The 24,448-nt window shown below is 47.9% G+C and overlaps 1 protein-coding gene across 3 annotated transcripts in view; it reads left to right on the top strand.

Moving 5' to 3' along the window:
* cers1 (ceramide synthase 1) overlaps positions 1-24,448 on the top strand; it is a 41,398-nt gene that overhangs the window by 11,250 nt on the left and 5,700 nt on the right. For 2 of the 3 annotated variants that reach the window (XM_080212756.1, XM_080212759.1), the window contains exons 2-5: positions 8,626-8,785; positions 14,013-14,193; positions 15,667-15,828; positions 18,181-18,328. In XM_080212756.1, the coding sequence (XP_080068882.1) occupies positions 8,626-8,785; positions 14,013-14,193; positions 15,667-15,828; positions 18,181-18,328 (651 nt within the window). Of the gene's footprint in view, positions 1-8,625; positions 8,786-14,012; positions 14,194-15,666; positions 15,829-18,180; positions 18,329-21,777; positions 22,349-24,448 lie in introns of those variants that run through there. The other variant, XM_080212757.1, reaches the window with a different exon arrangement.

Below are 24,448 nucleotides of genomic sequence, written 5' to 3' on the forward strand. Positions count from 1 at the left end.
TTAACGTTGTTGTTACCACTGAGGACCATGGATAAACAAACTCTCTCGGCACACTCAGCAGCTTCACTGGTGTTGACCTTCTTGGGGTAAAACATCAAGAAGAAGAATTCCAATAATTTATGTTTCCCATTCATAAACAACAAACTATAACATCAGTTTAGACTGGAGGTAAAGTGTACAAATGCCCAACTTCTCATTTATACTAAATATCAGATCACTAATTTTAATTCAAAGGCAGCTAGTGCCTTTCATGTAGAAATTCTTTGAAGTTGAAAGGGATCCCTCCTGGGATAAGATGAAAGATATTCTGATCGCACAATGGGTCCTGAAGGTGTGTTGGATCTTGATACACATCTGGCAGGACTTTCTGAGCTTTGCAATCTTGGATCCTGTGAATAAAGGACACTTCAATAAAGGATGTGTGTAACAGACAGGATGGAGTGTGATGGATATGTAGGGATCATAGAATCTCACAGTCCAAAGATGTGCGGGTTAGGTGGATTGGCCATGCTAAATTGCCCCTTAATGTCAGGGAGTCTGGTTAGGGTAAATACATGGGGTTGTGGGGATAGGGCCTGGGTGGGATTGTGGTAGGTGCAGACGCGATGGGCCAAATGGCCTCCTTCTGCACTGTACGATTCTTATGGTGTGTTTTTTCAACAGGGAAGGATGAATGACAGGGCACACAAGACTTTGGATAGAAGTGAGTTGTGTTTTCTTTAGCATAGGACTGAGGGAGTTCTGTACTGTTGGAGGCGCTGTCTTTTGATTGAGATGTTAAACTGAAATTCTGCGGATGCTGGAATCTGAAACAAAAATAGAAAAGTCTGGAAAGTCTCAGCAGGTCTGACAGCATCTGTGGGTAGAGAATAGAGCCAATATCTCAAGTCTAGATGACCTGTCAGACGAAGGGTCATCTAGACTCGAAACATTGGCTGTATTCTCTCCCCACAGGTGCTTTCAGACCTGCTGAGACTTTCTAGCACTTTCCGCTTCTGTATGTTAAACTGAAACCTGCTCTGCCCTCCCCTGGTGAGGGTAAAATACTTCATGGCATTATTTTAAAAAAAAGACACCAGGGGAGATCTTCTCAGTGTCCTGGTCAATATTTAACCCTCATCCAGCATGGTTAAAACAGATGATCCAGTCATTTATCACACTGTCTTTTGTGGGAGCTTGCTGTGTATAAATTGGCTGCCAGCAAGCATACTCGATTGGCTGCAAGGCAATTTGGAAAGTCACGAAAGAGGCAATATAAATACGAGTCTGTTCAGAGTCAGCTCTTTAAAACACTACAGATTTTAAGGAGATTTACAGCTTCTCATTCAGAAGGAAATTAATTCTTCTCAAAGTGAATTCCTTAGCAATATTTTTATTTAACCTGAGATTTGATTAACGTTAATCAGGCTGGCGCTCATGCCCCATCTCCAGTTAGAGAAACTAGAAGTAGGAGTAGGCCATTCAGCCCATCGAGCCTGCTCCGGCATTCATTATGATAATCAAATTCAATATCCTGATTTTCCACCCCCACTCCCCCCCCATATCCCTGGATCTCTTCAGCCCCAAGAGCTATATCTAATTTCTTCTTGATATCAGACTACGTTTTGGCCTCAACTGTGGTAGTGAATTCCACACATTCACCACAAAGTGGCTGGGAGAACCTGGGGCTGCCACCTTGACTAGTTGCTGCACTCGTGTTGATGGTGCTTTGACTGGGAATCGGGTCCGGGACTCTGCTCCAGTGAGGGGTGGACCCTGCCGTTATTTGCCCTGTTGTGTGTTTTTGTAACGTGGGAGTTTCCCAGGCAACATCGGAGCCAATCACATGGTGCAGATCCAGCCATTTACCATCTCAAGCAAACGAGGGCACCTCTGCCACTACAGCATTCCTTCAGTGCGGGTCTGAAGTGCCAATCTCCGGTGTGAGGCTTGAACTCTCATAACAAGAGCTTAGAGCAAAATTAAAGCTCATAGTATTGGGGACAATGTAATGATGTGGATGGAAATCTGACTGGCAGACAGGAAGCAGAGAGTGGGAATAAATGGGTCCTTTTCAAAGTGGCAGGCAATGACTAGTGCGATACCCAAAGGTTCAGTGCTGGGACCCCGAGCTATTCACAGCATACATTACTGATTTTAGATGAAGGAATTGAATGCAATATCTCCAAATTTGCAGATGGCATTAAGCTGGCTGGCAGCGTGTGCTGTGAGGAGGATGCCAAGAGGCTTCAGGGTGACTTGGACAGGCTGGCTGAGTGGGAAAATACTTGGCAAATGCAATACAGTGTGGATAAATATGAGGTTATCCACTTTGGCGGCAAAAGCAGGAAAGAAGATTATCATCTGAATGGCAGCAGCTTAAGGAAAAGGGAAGATGATCTGGCTGTCAGAATGGAACGGTCGCTGAAGGTTGGCCTGCAGATATAGCAGGCAGTGAGGAAAGCTAATGGCCTACCTTCGTAGCAAGATGATTTGAGTGCAGGAGTTGGGGTTTCTTGCTGCCGTTAAACAGGGCCTTGCTGAGACCACACTTTGAGTATTGTGTGTAGTTTTCATCTCCTCGTCTGAGGAAGGACATTCTTGTTATTGAGGGAGTTCAGCAAAGGTTCACCAGACTGATTCCTGGAATGGCAGGACTGACATGTGAAGAGAGGCTGAATCGATTGGGGTTTGTACTCATTGGAATTTAGAAGAATGGGAGGGGATCTCATAGAAACATATAAAATCCTGATGGGACTGGACAGGCTAGATGCAGGAAGAATGTTCCCAACGTTGGGAAGGCCAGAATTAGAGGTCACAGTCTAAGATAAGGGGTAAACCACTCAGGACTGAGATAAGGAAGAGAGATGTCAACCTGTGAAATTCTCAACCACAGAAAACTGTTGCGATCAGTTCGTTAGATATGTTCAAGAGGGAGCTGCACGTGGCCCTTGTGACTAAAGGGATGAAGGGGAATGGAGAGAGAGTGGGAGTGGCATATTGGAAGTGCATGATCTGCCGTGATCATACTGAATGCTGGTACAGGCTCGAAGGGCCAAATGGCCTACTCCTTGCTCCCATTTTCTATGTTTAACCTTTGTGACTCAGAGGTGGGAGAGGGTGAGTCAGAGTGAGAAGCTGACTGTTTTAAAATTAGGCCCAGTAATTATTTTTAAATGATTCCACGCATGGTCACTCAGCCTATCTTTACATGCACGGTATAAAAAGCTACGCAGTTCTGTGTATTTTTGCTGACTTGCTGTCAGTGCTGATGCATTACAACCATTAATGCCACAAGGATTGTACATGGCCACCTAGCTATCAATACCAGCCAGTCAGACTGTGCAGAAATTTAGTCCAAGTAATGCCCTGAGCCAGGGGAGTGTTTCAAGGCAGTTCTGGTAATGTCACAATCCCTGTTATCAGAAGGTTGAAACTCCCTGAGCCCCATTCTCCCCCTTCCATGCTTATTTTTTTTAATACTTATTCAGGGGATGTGGGTGGGACAGCATTAATCATCCATTCCTAATTGCCGTCGAGCTGAGTGGCTCACTTGGCCATTTCAGCCACGTTGCTAGAGGTGGCACAGTGGTTAGCACTGCTGCCTCGCAGCACTAGGGACCCGGGTTTAATTCTGGCCTCCGATCATTGTCTGTATGGAGTTTGCACGTTCTCCCCGTGTCTGTGTGGGTTTCCTCCGGGTGTTCCGGTTTCCTCCCTCACTCCAAAGGTGTGCGAGTTGGATGGATTGGCCATGCCCCTTAGTGTCTGGGGGACTGGCTAGGGTGAATACATGGCGTCCTGGGGATTGAGCCTGGGTGGGATTGTGATCGGTGCAGATGGGCTGAATGGCCTTCTCCTGCAAGGTAGGATTCTCTGGCTTGCTCAGCCATTTCAGAGGGGTAGTTAAGAGTTAATCCCATTGCTGTGCCTCTGGAGTCACACGTAGGCCAGACCAGATAAGAACGGCAGATTTCCTTCCCTAAAGGACATCAGTGACCCGGCTGGGTTTTTGCAATTACCCTGTCGTAGTCACCATCATTTAGATCAGCTTCGCGTTCCAGATTTTATGAATGGAGTTTAAATTCCTCCAGCTGCCATGGTGGGATTTGAACCCATGCCTCCAGTGTACGAGCCTGGGTCTCTGGATTACTAGTCATATGAGCCAGCTTCTTGTCCTGGGTTTCTACCAGTGGTGGCAAATGAGGCTCTTAAATGGGCATTGATGGCCCACTTAAAGGGTCTCAACTGGCAACAGGGTGGGTAGGCCGTCCGTGGACCCTGCCACCACAGATTGGATTGTAGTGGAAGTGCGAAGGCAGCCAGATCCCCTCCCACTGCCCTCCAGCCAGATTAAATCCGCCCCCCCACACAGGCAGACACACACACACACACACACACACACACACACCCCTCAACTACTCGCCATTAAATTCTGTCCAATGTAATCAAATCTTCTGTGCCCACCTGAGAGGGCACATGGGACTTTGGTTCAATGTCGGATCTGAAAGGTGGCACCTACAACAGTGTGGCCCTCCCTCAGTGCTGCGCTGGAGTGCCAGCCTTGAGTTCTCTTTATCTTTAGATCTCTGAAGGGAGACCTGAACTCTCAACCCTCTGACTCTGAGGCAAAATGCGACCTCCCGCGGCGCAGCAGGCACCCGTTAATATAAAGCGTTAGGTGGGTGGAGATCTGGGGCCTGGGAAAGAGAAAAGTGAGGCTATGAGCTGTCCGTAGAAATGGACGCATTGCTGTAACGTACTGAGTAACTGTGTCCTCAGGTAAAATTTGGATATGATTTATCTGATTGCTTTTCCAAAATGAGGGCAAAACCTAGATGTTGCGTCTGGTAATTTTGTGCACCTAGCTGGAATCCAGGATTGTGCTAAATCTGCTGATCTCAATCAGGATAGTGATGGAGAAACTTCAAGTACCCTCAGTGCCTTAAAGAATCAGGATTCCCACTCCTGATTTGGTGACTGCCTGCTGCTGGAATGTCTACTTCTGTAGACGTGGGGATCGGGAGTCTGTCGTGACGCTCCCACAGTTGAATAGTGCGCATATCATTGAGGTTCAAACTCAAAGAATGGGTGTCTGGAGGGTGTGGGTAAGGTTTGGGAGAGGGCTGGTGGTGAAAATTCCAGTCACCCTTGAAACGGTACCTCCTCTGGTCTCCAGATGCAGGGTGCAGTGAAAATTCTCCAGTTTCTGCTGAGCTTTTCTGTGTGGGAGTACTGCATCTACATCAGCTCAATAAGAATTTAATCTATTCCCACTCCTCCTCACACCCCATTCAACTTCCCCACTGCATTTGACAAATTCTTTAAATATTTAATTTGTGACATTTTTGTAACTGGGTTCATTTTTTATATATCTTTAAAGAAAATTGAACCATTTACCTAATAATATATCCTTATCAAATTGTCAGGATCTTACTGATTAAGCCAACCCCCCTCCTCCGCACATTGGAGGGGGAGATATTATCCCAGCTGTCGGGGTTGGAGCCAGGGAGTGGAATTAATTGGATTGCTCTTTCAAAGAGTTGGCATATGCACAATGGGTTGAATGGCCTCCTTCTTCTGCACTGTGGGTGTTCCCCAAGGATCTGTCCAAGGTCCCCCTCCCATTTCTCGCCTACATGCTGCCTCTCAAGTGACACCATCATAAACATTGGCAAGACTGAAGCCATTATGTTTGCTCCTTTTCACTGAGTCCGTCCATCTCTCCAGCAAATCCGAGGCTGAACGAAACTGTTCAGAGTCTTGGTGTCTGGTTTGACCCCAAGATGAGCTTCCAATTGCATCCCCAACTAGAGAGAATCGGAACCATCGCTCTCTGCCGTCACTGAATCTCCCATTATCAACATCCTGGGAAAAACTGAACTGGACTAGCCATACTCTGGCTATAATTGCAGGTCAAGACACTGGGAATCCTGTATTGAGTCACTCACTGTTCACCATCTACAAGTCAGGAGTGTGATGGAATACTCCTCACGTGTCTGGATGACTGCAGCTCCAGCAACGCTCAAGAAGCTCAACCAGGACAAAGCAACCTGCTTGATTGGCACTGCACCCCATCCACAAACATTCACTACTTCCTCCACCAACAAACAGTGGCAGCCGTGTGTACCGGTTTGATGATGCGATTTGGAAGATCGCGTTCTTTAAATAGTTAATTTGTGACATTTTTGTAACTGGGTTCATTTTTTATGTATTTTTGAAGAAAGTTAAGCCATTTGCCTAATATTATATCCAATAAATGCATTGGAAAGGGGGCAGAAGAGATCGACCAGCTTTGGAGGATATGGACAATGAAGAAAGGTCGAACAAACTTGGATTGTTTTCATTGGGGGGTGGGGGTGGGGGGTGGTGGTGGGGGGGTGGTGGGGGGGGTGGTGGTGGGGGGGGGTGGGGTGGGGTGGGGTGGTGGGGGGGGTGGTGGTGGGGGGGGTGGGGTGGGGTGGGGTGGTGGGGGGGGGTGGTGGTGGGGGTGGTGGGGGGGGTGGGGTGGGGTGGTGGGGGTGGGGTGGGGTGGTGGGGTGGTGGGGGTGGGGTGGTGGGGGTGGGGTGGTGGGGGTGGGGTGGTGGGGGTGGGGTGGTGGTGGTGGTGGGGGGGTGGTGGTGGGGGGGGGGGGTGGGGGGGGGGGTGGGGGGGGGGGTGGTGGTGGGGGGGTGGTGGTGGGGGGGGGGTGGGGGGGGGGGTGGTGGTGGGGGGTGGTGGTGGGGGGGGGGGGGTGGGGGTGGTGGGGGGGTGGGGGTGGGGGGTGGGGGTGGGGGGTGGTGGGGGGGTGGGGGTGGGGGGGGGGGTGGTGGTGGGGGGGTGGTGGTGGTGGGGGGTGGGGGGGGTGGTGGTGGGGGGGGGTGGTGGTGGGGGGGGTGGGGGGGGGGGTGGTGGTGGGGGGGGTGGGGGGGGGGGTGGTGGTGGGGGGGGTGGGGGGGGGGTGGTGGTGGGGGGGGGTGGGGGGGGGGTGGTGGTGGGGGGGGGGGTGGTGGTGGGGGGGGTGGGGGGGGGGTGGTGGTGGGGGGGGGGGTGGTGGTGGGGGGGGTGGGGGGGGGTGGTGGTGGGGGGGTGGGGGGGGGGTGGTGGTGGGGGGGGGGGGTGGGGGGGGGTGGTGGTGGGGGGGGTGGGGGGGGGGTGGTGGTGGGGGGGGGGTGGTGGTGGTGGGGGGGGGGTGGTGGTGGGGGGGGGTGGGGGGGTGGTGGTGGTGGGGGGGGGGTGGTGGTGGGGGGGGTGGGGGGGGGGTGGTGGTGGGGGGGGGGGGTGGTGGTGGTGGGGGGGTGGTGGTGGGGGGGGTGGTGGTGGGGGGGGTGGGGGGGTGGGGGGGGGGTGGTGGTGGTGGTGGTGGTGGGGGGGGTGGGTGGGGTGGGGGGGGTGGGGGGGGGTGGTGGTGTGGTTGGGGGGGTGGGGGTGGGGAGGGGAGGGGAGGGGGGGTGTCCCTGATAGAAGTTTACAAATAATGACAGGATTGGATAGAGTGGATAGTCAGAGTTTTTTCCCCAGGGTCGAAGAGTCAGTTACTCTTGAAATTGAGAGAGGGGGATGTTTAAAAGAGATGTAAGGGGTAAGTTTTTCACACAGGGTGGTGAATACCTGGAACGTGCTACTGGAGGAGGTGGTGGAAGCAGATTCTATAACAACATTCAAGAGGTATCTGGATAGATACACGAATAGGCAGGGAACAGAGGGATATGGACCAGGTAGAGGCAAGAAAATATTAGATTACAGAGGCATCTGTGCCAGCACAGACTTGGTAGGCTGAAGGGCCTGTTCTTGTCTTGTACTGTTCTTTGTTCTACCATCTACAAGATGCACTGCAGAAACTCAGCAAGGTTCTTTAGACAGCATCTTCCAAACCCACGAGCTCTACCATCTAGAAAGATAAAAGAATACCACCACCTGGATGTTCCCCTCCTAGTCATTCACCATCCCGACTCTTATTTCTATCACCATTCCTTCACTGTCGCTGGGTCAAAGTTCTGGAATTCCCTCCCTAACAGCACTGTGGGTGTACCTGCACCACATGGATTGTAATGGTTCAAGGATGCAGCTCACCACCACCACCTTCTCGAAGGCATTTAGGGATGGATAATAAATACCCCCCGCAACACCCACACCCCGTAAATGAATTTAATAAAACCCCGCTCCATCGCTAAGACACGTGAGACGTCCGTCTCATCATCCGTGTCTCAGTTCGTTGAGCGGAGTCTTCATCCATCCCTTTGTTATCTCTAGACTTCATTATTCCAACACAAGCCTTGCCAGTCTCTGTAAGCTTGAGATTATCCGAAACTCTGCTGCCTGTGTCCTAACTTACACTGCCTCCTATCCTTACCTGTCACCCCTGTGCTTACTGATCTACATTGGCTCCCAGTTAAGCAACACCTCAATTTTCAAATTCTCATTTGTGTTTGCAAACTCCTCCAAGGCCTCCCCAGTCCCTGAACATCGGATTTACCTGTGGGAACATCGGATTTACCTGCTTTGTGAGGACCTGATCCTGTATCAGGAACTGTACCGAGGAACGGTTGTGGGTTCGGAGCAGCAATGACCCAGAGTAACCAATGCTTGAGTTAGTGATCTGCTTCTGAACTGGAGTGGTGACATTGCTATTTCTTTCTCTCTCTCTCTCTCCCTGTGTCTTTTAGCCTTTGGCCCACTGGTGTGACCTGCCGCCCAGAGATGCTGCCAAGATGCCGGAGAGTGCGTGGAAGCTGATTTTCTACACGGCCTCTTGGTCTTACAGCACCTACCTGCTCTTCATCACAGATTACCCCTTCTTCCATGACCCGCCATCCGTGTTTTATGGTACGGTAAGCAGTGTGATTCAAACATTCTTTATCATAACCATTACTTTGGTTTGTTTTTCTTAAACATTCTCCTGCTTAAGGTCAAAATGCAGAGTGCTGGGGAGAGAATTCATTGAATGTTAGAATCCCCACAGTGCAGAAAGAGGCCATTGGCCCATCAAATATGTAGAGACAACAATCCCTCAATCAGGCCCCATCCCTGTAGCCCCACGTATTTACCCTGCTAATCCCCCTGACACTAAGGGGCAATTGAGCATGGCCAGTTCACCTAATCTGCACTCATCTGGACTGTGGGAGGAAACCGGAGCACCCGGAGGAAACCCACGCAGGCACGGGGACAATGTGCAAACTCCACACAGACAGTGACCCAAAGCTGGAATTGAACCCAGGTCCCTGGTGCTGTGAGGCTGCAGTGCTAACCACTGCACCACCATGCCACCCATATTGATTGATTTTGGGGGAAAAAAAGTGTCGTCATCATCAAACACTCCCAGGTCATAGTCACACAGACAGAATTAGAGTGTTCCCTCCTATCCTGGCTCAATGGTAGTAATTAAACTAATGGAAACTAACTGTGACAACCAGAGAGAGAGGTTTTGAAGGGATGACTCTTCCAATCCTCTAAGATCACTGCCCTCCCACCAATTCTGGCCTCTTTGCACATGCCTGATTTCCATCACTCCGCTGGTGCCTTCTGCTGCCTGGGCCCTCAATTTAGATTTCCTCTTTCAAACTCTCTGCCTTTCCACTTCACTCTCTTCATTGCAGCTCACTTCTTTGACGGAGCTTTGGTACTTGAACCTCGTATCCCCTTTGGTATATCAGTGTTAAATTTTCTTTGGTAACACTCCAATGGAGTGTCTTTGGAATGTTTTCCTGCACTAAAGTTTCTTAATGAATATAAGCTGTTGTTGTCGCAGAGTGGCTAAGCCCCTGTGCACGATGTGGGCAGATGCGTTAGGTTAAGGTTATTGTGCAGTAATAGGTGTGGTCCTTCATTGGAATTCTCTGACCTCATCCACAGCTGGGATTCTCCAGTCCCGCTGCAGCGAATGGAGATTTGGCTAAGTGCCAAATTCTCTGTCCTCGCTGGCAATGATAGCAGGGCGTGCAAGACCGGAGAATTCTGGCCCGTGACCGTCCGTGTTAAAGGCCTCAGCCGGAATTTTACTGGCCCACCCGCTGCAGGAATCGGAGCGGGCGAGGGGTGGAGCTTGGAAAGGTCTGTTGACCTCTGGGTTGACTTCCGGTTTTGGGGGCAAGCAGGGCTAGAGAAGTCCCACCCCGCGACTCCCAAAATAGTAGATGAACTGGTGGTTTGTTTTGATGTGGTCTGTGGGATCTTGCTGTGTGCAATGTGGCCGTACTGTTTGCCCACGTTGTGAATCGCTCCTGACACTCTTAAAGTAATTCTTTGCGGATATTCGATTAGATGGATTAGCTATTCTAAATTGACCCTAGCGTCAGGGGGATTAGCAGGGTCAGTGAGGGTTACGGAAATAGGGCCTGGGTCAGATGTGGTTGGTACAGACTCCAAGGCCTCCTTCTGTACTGTGGGGATTCTATGATGTTAGTGATGTTGAAGAATGCTGTGTGAATACCAATATTCCTCATTGCTCAGTCATGCAATACGTCTCTCCACTTCCAATTCCTCCCCTGTCCCCAGAGCTTGTTTGGAAGTGGAATGTTCTCTGTGTCCAGTTAATGGATGATTATGTTCTGCCAGCAAAGACTTTTTGTTTGTTGATCTGCTTGCTGTTAAAGAATGGACTTTTATGTCTCGCCAAATGAGTTCTTGTCGAGGATTTAATTTTATAAGTGTAGGCAGAACTGAGCCCTTTAACAAGACCTCAGAAACAAGGAACACGGTGCAGGCAAACTGTGCAACGCAGCTCAAATCTAACCTTCACCAATCAGAGAGCTTAATGCAACAATCTGCTAGAGCAGCCAATCGGTGCCTGGGTACAATATCATGTGCAGTGTTATACTCGACTAAAGCAGTGACTGGGCAAACTGGGGGTATTAAAGGAGCAATTGTCTGTCTTGGCAACAGATCGAAAGATCTCAAAAGGTTCATGTCCCTGTGACTGGTCCTGCCAATGAAAGATCCAAAATTGGCTGTTTCTTCAAATATCTCTCCACACACTCACCCACCAATCGATTCCACTGTCCGCCAGCTAAAAGCCAAGTTTTAAATTTTCTTTAGTAATGTCACAAGGAGGCTTGCATTAACACTGCAGTGAAGTTATTGTGAAAATCCCCTAGTTGCCATACTCTAGTGCATGTTCGGGTACACTGAGAGAGAATTCAGTGATTCTAACCAGCACATTTTTCAGACTGGGAGGAAACCCACGCAGACACGGGAAGAATGTCTGTGCAGAATCTGCACAGTGACCCAAGCCGGGAATCAAACCTGGGTACCTGGTGCTGTGAGGCAGCAGTGCTAAGCTCTGTGCCATCCTGGACAAGGTGCATGGGAACACCACATTCTGCACGTTCTCCTCCAAGTCACACAGCATCTTAACTTGGTTTATCTCTCTGTTCCTTCATCACCGCTGACTTAAAATCTTTGATTGCTGTAGCATACAGCATGATAGGGGTCCCCCTCACCACAGGGACTGCAATGGTTCAAGAACAAGGCTCACCACCATCTCACCACAGGAGAGTGAGGAATAGGTGATAAAGACCAGCTGCCTTCAAGACATCTACACCCCAAGAATAAATTTTTGAAAAATGTTCAGTATTATGCAAAGTAGTTGAAAGTAAATTGTCTTTGCATCTTCCCTGCTGATCTAAGGGCAAGTAACCTGGTCTTGATCACACTGAGGGAGCTTGCTGTGCACTAATTGGATATCACAAACATGACAACAGCGACTGCATTCAAAAGTAAAAATGGGACGTAAAACCCTTTTGGGATGACTTGAGGGAAGACATTCCTGATGCAGAGACAAATTTCATTCTGGCGAAGGTCGTTGCGTGTGTGTGTATGGAGTGGTTTATTCTGGAGAATCTTGCTGTGTGTGCGTGTGTGTGTGTGTGTGCGTGCGCGTGTGTGTATGCGCGCACGCGGAGTGGTTTGTTCTGGAGAATCTTGCTGTGTGTGTGTGTGTGTGTGTTGGGGGGGTGGGGGTGCAGATCGCTGTGATGGTGAAGGGAATTGTCCTTCACTGGGCCAACATCAGTAACTCTGTGATGTCAGTGGGAAGTATCTGCTTCGAGGTTGAGCTGTAGCCATATCAGCACCAGGTGAGGAAGCACTGACAATACAGAAACCACCTACGAGACCATTTGGCCCATTCTGTCTGTGCCAGCCCTTGAGGCAGCAGTGCCAACCTCTGTGTGCCACAATGCTGCCAAATATTTGGGGGGGAACATATATATATAGTTGGAAAACTTCTGATAATGTCTAAGGAGTGTACACTTTCCTAGGATAAAGTGGCAGAATGCATAACATGAAAATAAATCAATATGAATTACAATTTGTGGCTTAAGTATCAAATGGTTGGATCTAAAAATATTTTAATCAAGTCATCCTTTTAAGCCCTGGGAACTGAGTCCTTGATTTATACTGGATTTATACTGCGTCTGTGATCCATCATTAGAATCACTTTATGTGAATGGCCAGTATTGCAAGGACCCTGTGCTGGAATGAATTGTGGTGGTGTCGAGTTAAACAGATTCATTGTTTGCTGATTCCACTAGTCAAAAGCTGAACTGAATTCAACACACGCAACAGCAGATATTGGCTAAACCTTGTGATCCGTGAGAATTAGGAGCAGGAGCGGTCCATACATGCCCCTCGGCTTTGCCGTACCAATCAATATCAGCCTCTGTGGCTGGTATTGGTTAGTGCTTTCAGCTGTTAATCTGAAGGTTGATGGTTCAATATCATCCAGAGGCGGTATTTTCACTGCTTATTTCATTGCCGATTATTGCAAAAACCCATCGGTCTCACTAATGTCCTTACCTGGTCTGACCTGCATGTGACTGCAGAGTCACGTCAATGTGGTTGACTCTCAACTGCCCCTCTGAAATGGCCGAGCGAGCCACTCAGTTCAAGGGCAATTCAGGATGGGCAATATCAGGAACTTGCCGCTGGGCGAGTCCATATTCTTGGGGAAGACCCCCATCGTCTGCAGTTAAAACTTCTGATTGGCACAGTGGTTAGGACTGCTGCCTCACAGTGCCAGGAACCTGGGTTCGATTCCCAGCTTGGGTCACTGCCTGTGCGTAGTCTGCATGTTCTCCCCATGTCTACGTGGGTTTCCTCCCACTGTCTGAAAGACATGCTGATTAGGTCTATTGGCCACACTAAATTCACCTTCAGTATACCCAAATAGCTACGGAAATGTGGCGACTAGGGGATTTTCACAGTAACTTCATTGCAGTGTTAATACTTGTGACAATAAATAAAGTTAAACATAAAACAATACAAGCCCTGCTGATCTCCCACTTTGAGTTCATTTTCCCACCCAACTCCAGTCCTTCATTCCCTTTAGTATCTAAATATTTATCCATCTCCGCCTTAAACATATTGGATGACTGAATATCCTCTGGGCTGGAGAATTCCAAAGATTCACCACCTTCCGATTGAAGAATTGCTCCTCAGCTCAGCCCTAAACGGCTGATCTCTTATCTGGAGGCTGTGACCCAGACTTCTAGACTCCTCAGCCAGGGGAAAGAAACACTTGGCATCTAACCTATCTGACCATTTTATATGTTTCAACGTGAGAGGCCCATTCTACACCATCACGCCTCGTACAACAACACTCTTGTCCCAGTAATCAATCAATCTACAAAAACTTCTTTGACCTCTCAGCTGAGCCTACGTTCTACATTCTCTACACCCCTAGCTATGACTGTAACACTACATTCTGCACTCTCTCCTTTCCTTCTCTATGAACGGTACGCTTTGTCTCTATAGCGCACAGGAAACAATACTTTTCACTGTATGTCAATACATGTGACAATAATAAATCAAATCCACATTTTTGCCCCTCTCATTGTCTAATATATTTTCCAAAATCTGTAATTTTAGCTGTGTTATCCCTCAGAATCTTTGAGTATCACGGAACCATAGAAAAGTGACAGTGCAGATAGAGACCATTCAACCCATTAAGCCTGTGTGTGCTGGACATTTTAATCCCATTTATTACCTAAGCCCTGGTGTGATGGATCAGGAGCAAAAGGCATCAAAGGAGTTAACTACCATGTTCATCTTTCAGAATGGAGAGCAACAGTTGATGTCCCTAAAGATATAGCAATTGCTTACCTGGCTCAGTGCAGTTTCTATGGACACGCCATCTATGCCACTGTCTACATGGATGCCTGGAGGAAGGACTCTGTTGTGATGTTGGTCCATCATGTGATAACACTGGCTCTTATTGCCTTCTCCTATGCCTTCAGGTGAGTGTGTGTGTTCAGCGTTGCCAGCTCATTGGATATAACCCCAGTAATTTCATCACATAATCACTTGTCTACAATCAAACACCCATCTTCCCTCCCATCTTCAACATTTTTACAACTGATTAAACAAACTGATAAAATAAACATACTACTTTCAACACTTATATGATTTTTCTCCCTGAGTTTGTCTGCTGCATTATCCTGTTTTTTTTTTATTCATTCATGGGACATGGGTGTCGCTGGCTAACCAGCATTTATTGCCCATCCCTCGTTGCCCTTGTTCAGAGGGCAGTTGAGAGTCAGCCACATTGCTTTGGTTCTGGAGTCTTGTGTAGGACAGACCAGGTAAGGACGGCAGATTTCCTTCCCTAAAGAGCATTAATGAACCAAATGGGTTTTTCTGACAATCAGCAATGGTTTCATGGTCACCAGTAGATTCTTAATTCCAGATATTTTTTGCTGTTGAATTTAAATTCCACCTTCTGCTGTGGTGGGATTCAAACCTGGGTCCTCAGAACATTAGCTGAGTTTTTGGGTTAATAGTCTGGCAATAATACATAAGAACATAAGAAACATAAGAACATAAGAAATAGGAGCAGGAGTAGGCCATCTAGCTCTTCGAGCCTGCCCCGCCATTCAATAAGATCATGGCTGATCTGTCGTGGCTCAGTTCCACATTCCCGCCCTCTCCCCATAACCCTTAATCCCCTCGCTTATCAAAAACCCATCAACCCGCGTCTTAAAAATATTTAGTGAGGTAGCCTCCACCACTTCAACGGGCAGAGAATTCCAGAGATTCACCACCCTTTGAGTGAAGAAGTTCCTCCTCAACTCCGTTCTAAACCGCCCCCCCTTTATCTTGAGGCTGTGCCCCCTAGTCCTACTGTCCTTTCTGAGCGGGAAGAATCTCTCCACCTCTATCCTATCCATCCCATTCATCATCTTATACGTCTCAATGAGATCTCCCCTCATTCTTCTAAACTCTAACGAGTACAAGCCTAGTTTATTCAGCCTCTCCTCATAGCTCAACCCCCTCAACTCTGGCATCAGCCTAGTAAACCTCCTCTGCACTCCCTCCAAGGCCAAAATATCCTTGCGTAAGTACGGCGCCCAAAACTGCACACAGTACTCCAGCTGCGGCCTCACCAATGCCCTATACAGCTGCAGCAAGACCTCCCTACTTTTATATTCAATCCCCCTCGCTATGAAGGCCAGCATCCCATTCGCCTTCCTGACCACCTGCTGCACCTGCAAGCTGGGTTTTTGCCACCAGGCCATTGCCTCCCCTAGCTGATTAATCCATATTTCCTAGAAACTCCAGGTTTCCGGCCAATTCACATGCAACAAGCTGCTCTGAAAACTATGTCTGTAGGTAAATGGTTGGGATTGAGGCCCCTTGCAGTCCAAAAGGGTAGCACTATTGGCAACTCTGGTAACCACAGCAGTTAAACATTTACTTTCCTTCTCTTGCAGATATCACAATATTGGGATCGTGGTTCTCTTCTTGCATGATATAAATGACATTCTGCTTGAATTCACCAAACTCAATGTTTACTTCAAAAACAGAGCTGGTGTCCGCCACAGACTAAACGACATAGTTTCCAATATTGGATGTTGCACGTTTGCCATAAGCTGGTGAGTGTTTGCCCTCGCTTGCTGCCTCATTGACGCATCCCAGCGGATTCCACGCTCTCTACTGCAGCTGGCTGTTGTCCAGAATGAGGAGATGCCCCTGTCTCTTCAGCAATGCTTTGGACCAACCTTTCCACTCCTGCCTTTTTGTCATTTGCCTGTATACAAGGTGCCCTGGATTGTTGACCCCAATTAGAGGCACGTTAGTAAGTATTTTGGAGGAGCAGAGAGGGTTTGTGTTCACAGATCACTGGAAGCTAGTGTGCAGGTACAAGAAGTAATCAAAAGGACCAGTGGAATGTTGGTTTTTATTTCAAGGGGTTGAGGATAGAATGGGGATGACGCAATGTCTCAGTTATACTGGCCCTACCTAGAGCACATGTTCAGTTCTGGGCATTCTACCTTGCATATTGCCCTTGGAGTTGCCAGAATGATACTGGGCATTAAGAGGTTAAATTACAAGGACAGATTATGTAGTTTGTTTTTTTTATTATTTCCTTGAGTTGGGGGGAGTGACCTACATGAGGTGTTGAGATATGATAGCATAGATAGAGAGGAAACATTCTGGTGTTAGAAGCAGTGGATCAGAATCCAGAACAAAAGGGATGATTTAGGAGTGAAATCGGGTGGTGTTTTTCTCAAGCTAACTAAAATGCTCACATGTTGAACTTGATAAATTGTCTTCAGGTTAAGGGTATCAATGATATTGAACAAAGGCAGGTTCATAGAGTTGAGAGGTAGATCAGCCACGATCGAATTAAATAATGAAACAAGAAAAATGGTTTACTTTTGTTGCTTATGTGCTAATATAAGTTGTCCCAGTGTGGTGTTTCCCCCCCTGATAGAAACACAGGAATTAGAAGCAGGAGGAGGCCATTCGGCCCTTTTGAGCTGCTACACCATTCATTTTGATCATGGCTGATCATTGAATTCAATATCCTGATGCTCCCTTCCTCCCATATCCCTTGATCCCTTTAGCCTCGAGCTATATCTAATTTCTTCTGGAAATCAGTCAATGTTTTGGCCTCGACTACTTCCTGCGTTAGTAAATTTCACACATTCCCCACCCTCTGGATGAAGAAATTTCTTTTCACCTCCGTTCTAAAAGGCTTACTCCTTATCCTCAAATTATGACTCCTAGTTCTGGATTCCCCCCACCATTGGGAACATTCTTTCTGAATCTACCCTGTCTAACCCTGTTAGAATTTTATAAGTTTCTGTGAGATGGACGGGCTGCCGAACTTCACTATCTAACAGCCCTCCTCACCCAATAGAAATGCCTCCCAGCAACACGGAGAGTGGAGTTTGTGCAGGAAACAGTGAATTACACGGCACTTGGCCTCGGCAACCTCTTCCAGCCCTTACTGAGGTTGCATTAATTGGTCTTTCGACCTGGGCTCTCTGTGTAATTCCTCTTGCCTCATTGAGAGCAGAGCTTCCTGCTGCCTCTGCCCCATGCCCTGAAACCTTTTGCCTTGTTAACATCGAGAAGCCTCCTCAAAGTCTCTCTCCAGCAGCACTGTCAGTCATCTCCTCCTGTTGTTCAGCTTCTGTCTGTTTTCTGTTTAGTAGCACAGACCATCGATTCTTTAAGGCAAAATATCTTTTTTTATATTTGATTTATTATTATCACATGTTTTGGTATACAGTGAAAAGTATTGTTTCTTGTGTACTATACAGACAAAATACACCGTTCACAGAGAATGAGAGTAACAAATAGAATTAGAGGGTTTGCTGGGGACAGCTCGCAAGAAGTCGCCTTGCTTCAATGCCATCTTGAATTGAAACTAAAGTGCTTGGAAGTCGCACGTTAATAGGTATTTTAATAGACAATGACAGAGAGAAACTTTTGAGATGGTAGGTATTACTAGGTAAGAAAGACAGGGTCTGCATTGCTATAGTGCCTTTCACATCCCAAAGTGCTTCACCGTTAGTATCCTGGTATTTGGATGAGATGTTAAACTGAGGTCCCCTCTGCCCTCTCTGGTGGATGTCCGTGATTCCACAGCCACTGTTGGAGGGTCAGTAGGAAGGTGCTCCCTTAGTGTCCTGGACAATTCTCATCCCTCAACAGAAAGATCATTAAAACCGATTGCTGAGTCATTGCCCTGTTACTGTGGGATCTTGCTGTGCTCATGTTGGCCACTGTGTTTTCCTGCATTGCAGCCTTGGCTATAAAGCACTTTGGGACATTGCTAAGATTGTGAATGATGAGCTTTTCCACAAGCCAATTATCTGTGATGTTTGCCATTCCAGAAACTGAGAAATGTGCCTGAGGAACTGAGGGATCCTCCTGATTATAACAAGTTCCATGAATTTTCTTCTCTGCAATTCTCTCCTTTTTTTCTCTCATAGGTTCTGGTTCCGACTTTATTGGTTCCCCCTCAAGGTGCTGTATGCCACCTGTTACTCCAGCCTCCAGTCTGTTCCCAATATTCCTTTCTACTTTTTCTTCAACATTCTGCTGCTTACCCTCACTCTGATGAATATCTATTGGTTTCTGGTGAGTATTTCCAGCCTGGAGCCTTTTCCCTGCCTTCCTCTCATTGTCTTCCTCTCATTGTCTTCCTCTCCCAATGTAACGGAGGTTTGGATGGGCACGATGATACATTTGGTGAGAGGGGGGCTTTATGGTAGTGGGTTGACAGTGAGAGTAATCTCGCTGAATATTCCATAGAATTCAAGCACAAAAGCAGGCCATTCAGCCCAAATATGTGCAGGCTAGCTTGATAGGGGGAATTTAGCATAGCCAAAGTGTCAGGGGGATTGGCAAGGTAAATATGTGGAGTTACGGTGATAGGGTCTAGGTGCAACCTAGGGGTGGCATGGTGGTTAGCACTGCTGCCTCGCAGTGCCAGAGATCTGGGTTCAAATCCAGCCTCGAGTCACTGTCTGTCTGGCATCTGCATGCTCTCCCCATGTTTGTATGGGTTTCCTCCGGTTTCCTCCCACACTCCAAAGGTGTGCGGGTTGACCCTAAATTGACCCGAGCGTCAGGGGATTAACAGGGTAAATGTGTGAGTTTATGGGGATAGAGCCTGGAATTGTGGTCGGTGCAGACTCGATGGGCTGAATGGCCTCCCCTGTGCTGTAGGGATTCTATGATTGGTCCGTGCTGGGGGTTTGCTCCACATGAGCCTCTTCCCACTCGACTTCATCCTACTCTTGCCCCATCTTCATCTTTGATTCCACATCCTGCCATGTGTTTAGCTAACGTCTCCTTAAATGTGTGTCTGCTATCGCAATCTGACCATACTGTTGAGGCTCCTTGAATTTGGTAGCTTGTCAGACTTGCTTGTTGTGGATTGTTCTGCTTCCCTGAATCCCTCCACAGGTACTACCAAAATTGTCTTACCATTTTCATGGTTTAATATTGAATCACTAGTGGGGAGCCTGAGGTTAAAAACAGGCAGCTGTTTATTTTTATAACTGTTTCCTCCTTCCCGTAGAATAGAATCACAGAATCCCTGCAGTGTAGAATGAGGCCATTTGGCCCATCGAGCCATGTTGGCACCACCAACAATCCCACCGGGCTCTAGCCACATAACCCCACATATTTAGCCTGACACTAAGGGGCAATTTAGCATGGTCAATCCACCCAGCCAGCATATGTTTTGGACTGTGGGAGGAAACCCACCCAGATACGGGGAGAATGTGCAAACTCCACACAAACAGTGACCCAAGCTGGGAATTGAACCCGTGTCCCTGGCGCTGTGAGGCAGTAGTGCTAACCACTGTGCCACCGTGCTGCCCCAGTTTGTGTTGATGTCTCCCATGTGAATATGATTGCAGTCAGTAATTCCCTGCCTATTGCATGCAGAACAATGAGGCTTGGCATCAAACTGGAGCCTCGTTCTCTCCTTTGGGAACAAATCGCCTCCGTCAGCAGTGTTGGGACAACTGCAGCCCTCTCCCCACCATCCCTAGAATCAGCTAACCTCGCACAAGCTTGGGGGGTGAAAGCTGGTAACCTCCTTTCAGTTCCTAGCAGTTTTTCAGGGGTGGCACAGTGGTTAGCACTGCTGCCTCACAGCACCAGGGAACCAGCTTCAATTCCCGGCTTGGGTCACTGTCTGTGCACATTCTCCCCACGTCTGCGTGGGTTTCCTCCCCCTCAGTCCGAAAGATGTGCTGGTTAGGTGGATTGGCTATGCTAAGTTATTCCTCAGTTAACCCGAACAGGCGCCAGAATGTTGTATCTAGGGAAATGTCACAGTAACTTCATTGCAGTGTTAATGGAAGCCTACTTGTGACACTAATAAATAAACTTGAAGAACTTATTGGACAGTACTGGTGTGACCAGCAGATGTGTACCCAACTTACAGTCCCTACTCTTCACAGCAGACTGACATCACCCTAAAATTCCCATCAGTGAACATGGAACTTCTGATCAATGTTTGCCCTTTCTTATTTCAATAAAGAAATTGGAACTTTACCGCTGATAATCCTCACACTCATTTGGGAAAGGTAGCTAGGACTGCTGGTGTCTGTAAGACTGTAACGTCTTGAAAGTCATCTTGGATCGAGGGTGTACCTGGTATTTACAGCACAGAAACGGGCCATTCAGCCCAAGTGGGGCATCCTAATGGTTAAACTTCACATGAGTCTCCCCACTACCTCACCGGACCCTACCGGCTGACCCTTCTCCAGCCTCCCCCTTGAATGCTTTTCTGCTGTTCGTCTCATCTTCAGAGAGGAGGTGGGAGAAAAGGAGGTAGAATTGTGTGATTCTTTGAGCTGAAATTACACGTGGATTATCCCTCATCAGTGGTTAGCTGCCTCACAGCGCCAGGAACCTGGGTTTGATTCCAGTCTTGGGTCTGTGTGGAGGTTGCACATCCTCCCCATGTCTGCATGGGTTTCCTCCGGGTGCACCAATTTCCTCCCACAGTCCAAAGGTGTGCGGGTTACGTGGATTGGCCATATTAAATTGCCCCTTAGTATCCAAAGATATGTAGGTTAGCAGGATAAATACGTGGGATTATAGGGATAGGATGGTGGGGGTGGGGGGGATGTGAGAGAAGGGGGGGATGTGAGAGAAGCGGGGGTGGAGGAGGAGGATAATGGAGGGGTTTTTGGGGGGAGATCTGAGTAAGATACTCTGCACAGAGTTTGTGCAACTCAATGGGCCAAATGGCCTCCTTCTGCACTGTAGGGATTCCATGATTTACATCCCCAAGCAATGACTCACTCAAGGTTCACTCTCAAAAAATCTGCATCACAAAGTGATGGGCCGGGGACCTGCGAGACCTTCACACAATCAACCACTGGTTCCAGCCACTTCACATCGAGACTCTCTCTCGAGGGGCAATGAAAGTGCTGGCCTGCCCAGCGATGCCGACGTTCCGTGAAAGAATAATTTCAACAATCCCATGGCAAGAGAGGAAAATATTTTATATTTTAATTGTGTCCCTTCATTTATGTTCAGAGTCACAGTCTCAGAATATCCATTGCAACTGAGATGGGAAGAAATTTATTGATTGAAAAGGTTGTGAAGCTTTGGGGTTCTCGAGGTCGGAGAGCTGTAGCTTCTCAGTTTTTGAGTGTGTTCGAAGCAGAAATCAATAGATATTTAGATGCAAGGGTTATCCAGGGAATTGGGGATAATGTGGCCAGCTTCTGTTCATGGTATATTGCTGAGACTCACAGGTGAATGGTATTGTTTAATTAAGTACCTTGAACATTTGGAAAGAGAGACTGACTCCCTGCCCCTCCATGGCTGCTACATTTGCGGCCTGGTGGTTTTGGAGAGGGAGCACACTGTTCACCGGCGCGCTTCAGGCTTTCCGCGACCAGTGGGCAGTGCAGGGTTGGGATACATCGTCCCTTCCAGGAATGACATTTTGGTCTAATTTTGTAAGTTTCCTTTTGCTGTTACGGTTTAGTTACAGCGCCCCACCAGGGGCTGTCACCCCCTCTCATATGTGTTTAACTTATTGATTTTTGTTTCAGAATCATAGAATCCGTACAGTGCAGAAGGAGGCCATTCAGCCCATCGAGCTGCACCAGTACTCAGAAGGTTTTTCCCAGGGTGGAAGAGTCAGTTACTAGGGGGCATAAGTTTAAGGTGCGAGGGACAAGGTTTAAAGGAAATGTGCGAGGCAAGTTCTTTTACACAGAGGGTGGTGGAACTTGCTGCTGGGGGAGGTAGTGGAAGCAGATACGATAGTGACTTTTAAGGGGCATCTTGACAAATACACGAATAGGATGGGAATAGAGGGATATGGTCCCTAGAAGGATAGGGGGTTTCAGTTCAGTGGGGGCAGCAGGGTCGGTGCAGGCTTGGAGGGCCGAAGGGCCTGTTGCTGTGCTATAATTTTCTTTGTTCTTTGATAACAATTGCACCCGGGCCCTATCCCTGTAATCCCATGTATTTACCCTACTAGTCCCCCTGACACTAAGGGGCAACTTAGCATGGCCAATCCACCTAACCCGCACATCTTTATTCAAAAGAATTTGTTTATTTGATCTTTTGTTAATATTTCCCTGTGTAATGGATAATTTGATGAACACGAGAGTCTTAAGAGAGATTGGCTGACCCTTTAAGAACATAAGAACATAAGAAATAGGAGCAGGAGTAGGCCATCTAGCCCTTCGAGCCTGCCCCGCCATTCAATAAGATCATGGCTGATCTGTTGTGGCTCAGTTCCACTTTCCCGCCCTCTCCCCATAACCCTTAATCCCCTCTCTTATCAAGAACCCATCAACCCGCTTCTTAAAAATATTTAGCGAGGCAGCCTCCACCACTTCAACGGGCAGAGAATTCCAGAGATTCACCACCCTTTGAGTGAAGAAGTTCCTCCTCAACTCTGTTCTAAACCGCCTCCCCTTTATCTTGAGGCTGTGCCCCCTAGTCCTACTGTCTTTTTTGAGCGGGAAGAGTCTCTCCACCTCTATCCTATCCATCCCATTCTATATTAACGGTTGAGTGGTCTTGGTGAGTAAGCACTGGTGTCCATCAGCTTACTCCAGCCCTCCATGCCCAGCGAGGACTGGGCTGCATCATCAACCCCAGGAATGACATTTTAATTTAATCAGTTAAAGTTTCCTTTTGACATTTTATATTGGTTACAGTGCCCCACCGGGGCTGGCACCCCTTTCATTTTATTATTAAAAAACAGAATATGAAGAGAGACTGGCACCACAGCGACAGGAGTATCTCCACCCTAAATGACATCTTAATTTAGCTTGTTAAGTTTCCTTCAGAAGTTTGTTTTGTTAACAGAGCCTCTTTAAGAGACTGTCAATGAGTTAGTTTGTTCGTTTGTTTAGTTGTTACTCAAAAGAGTATAAAGTGAAGGTGACGCAGTGGTTAGTACTGCTGCCTCACAGCGCCAGAGTTCGATTCCCAGCTTGGGTCGCTGTCTGTGTGGCGTTTGCACATTCTCCCCATGTCTGCGCGGGTTTCCTCTGGGTGCTCCGGTTTCTTCCCACAGTCCAAAGATGTGCAGGTTAGGTGGATTGGCCAGGCTAAAGTGACCCTTGGTGTCCTAAAATGTGTAGTTTAGATGGATTAGTTGTGGTGAATGTAGGGGTTTACAGGGATAGAGTGGGGGAAAGGTCCTGGTTAAGGTACTCTGTCAGAAAGAATTAGTGAAGAGTCTCACAACGCCAGGTTAAAGTTCAACAGGTTTATTTGTTAGCCCAAGCCACTAGCTTTCGGAGTGCTGCTCCTTCATCAAGTGAATGGGATTTCAGTTCATAAACAAGGCACACATAGACAAACTCAATTTACAAAATAATGGTTGGAATGCGAGTCTTTACAGATATTCAAGTCTTAAAGGTACAGACAATATGAGTGGAGAGAGGGTTAAGCACAGGTTGAAGAGATGTGTATTGTCTCCAGACAGGACAGTTAGTGAGATTTTGCAAGTCCAGGCAAGTCGTGGAGGTTACAGATAGTGTGACAGGAACCCAAGATCCGGGTTGAGGCGGGAGATTGGCAGTTGTCGGTGTTGAGTACTGAGGCAGTTGCAGCAATGCCATCGTCATGCCTTCCATTGTGACGAGGAGTGCTCCTGGTTCAGCTGCTCCATGTGTGCTGAGTTTCTGTGGGAAGTCCGTGGTGTTGCAACAAAAGCTGGGATACTCAACGCCGACAACTGCCAATCTCCAGACGCAATTCTACAACTCATCCGCTTCATCCAGGACCACAATGTCTTCACCTTCAACAACCAGTTCTTCATCCAGACACAGGGAACAGCCATGGGGACCAAATTCACACCTCAATATGCCAACATCTTCGTGCACAGGTTCAAACAAAACCACTTCACTGCACAGGACCTTCAACTGATGCTATACACTAGATACATTGATGACATTTTCTTCCTTTGGACTCACAGCGAACAATCACTGAAACAACTAAATGATGACATCAACAAGTTCCATCCCACCGTCAGACTCATCATGGACTACTCTCTGGAATCGGTTGCATTCTTGGACACATGCATCTCCATCAAGGACGGTCACCTCAACACCTCACTGTACCGCAAGCCTCCAGATAACCTCACGATGCCCCACTTCTCCAGCTTCCACCCTAAACACATTAAAGAAGCCATCCCCTACAGACAAGCCCTCCATATACACAGGATCAGCTCAGATGAGGAGGATTGCAACAGACACT

The sequence above is a fragment of the Carcharhinus amblyrhynchos genome, chromosome 26, assembly GCF_965287045.1.
Source record: "Carcharhinus amblyrhynchos chromosome 26, sCarAmb.v2.hapA, whole genome shotgun sequence".
In the NCBI taxonomy this organism is placed as follows: domain Eukaryota; kingdom Metazoa; phylum Chordata; class Chondrichthyes; order Carcharhiniformes; family Carcharhinidae; genus Carcharhinus; species Carcharhinus amblyrhynchos.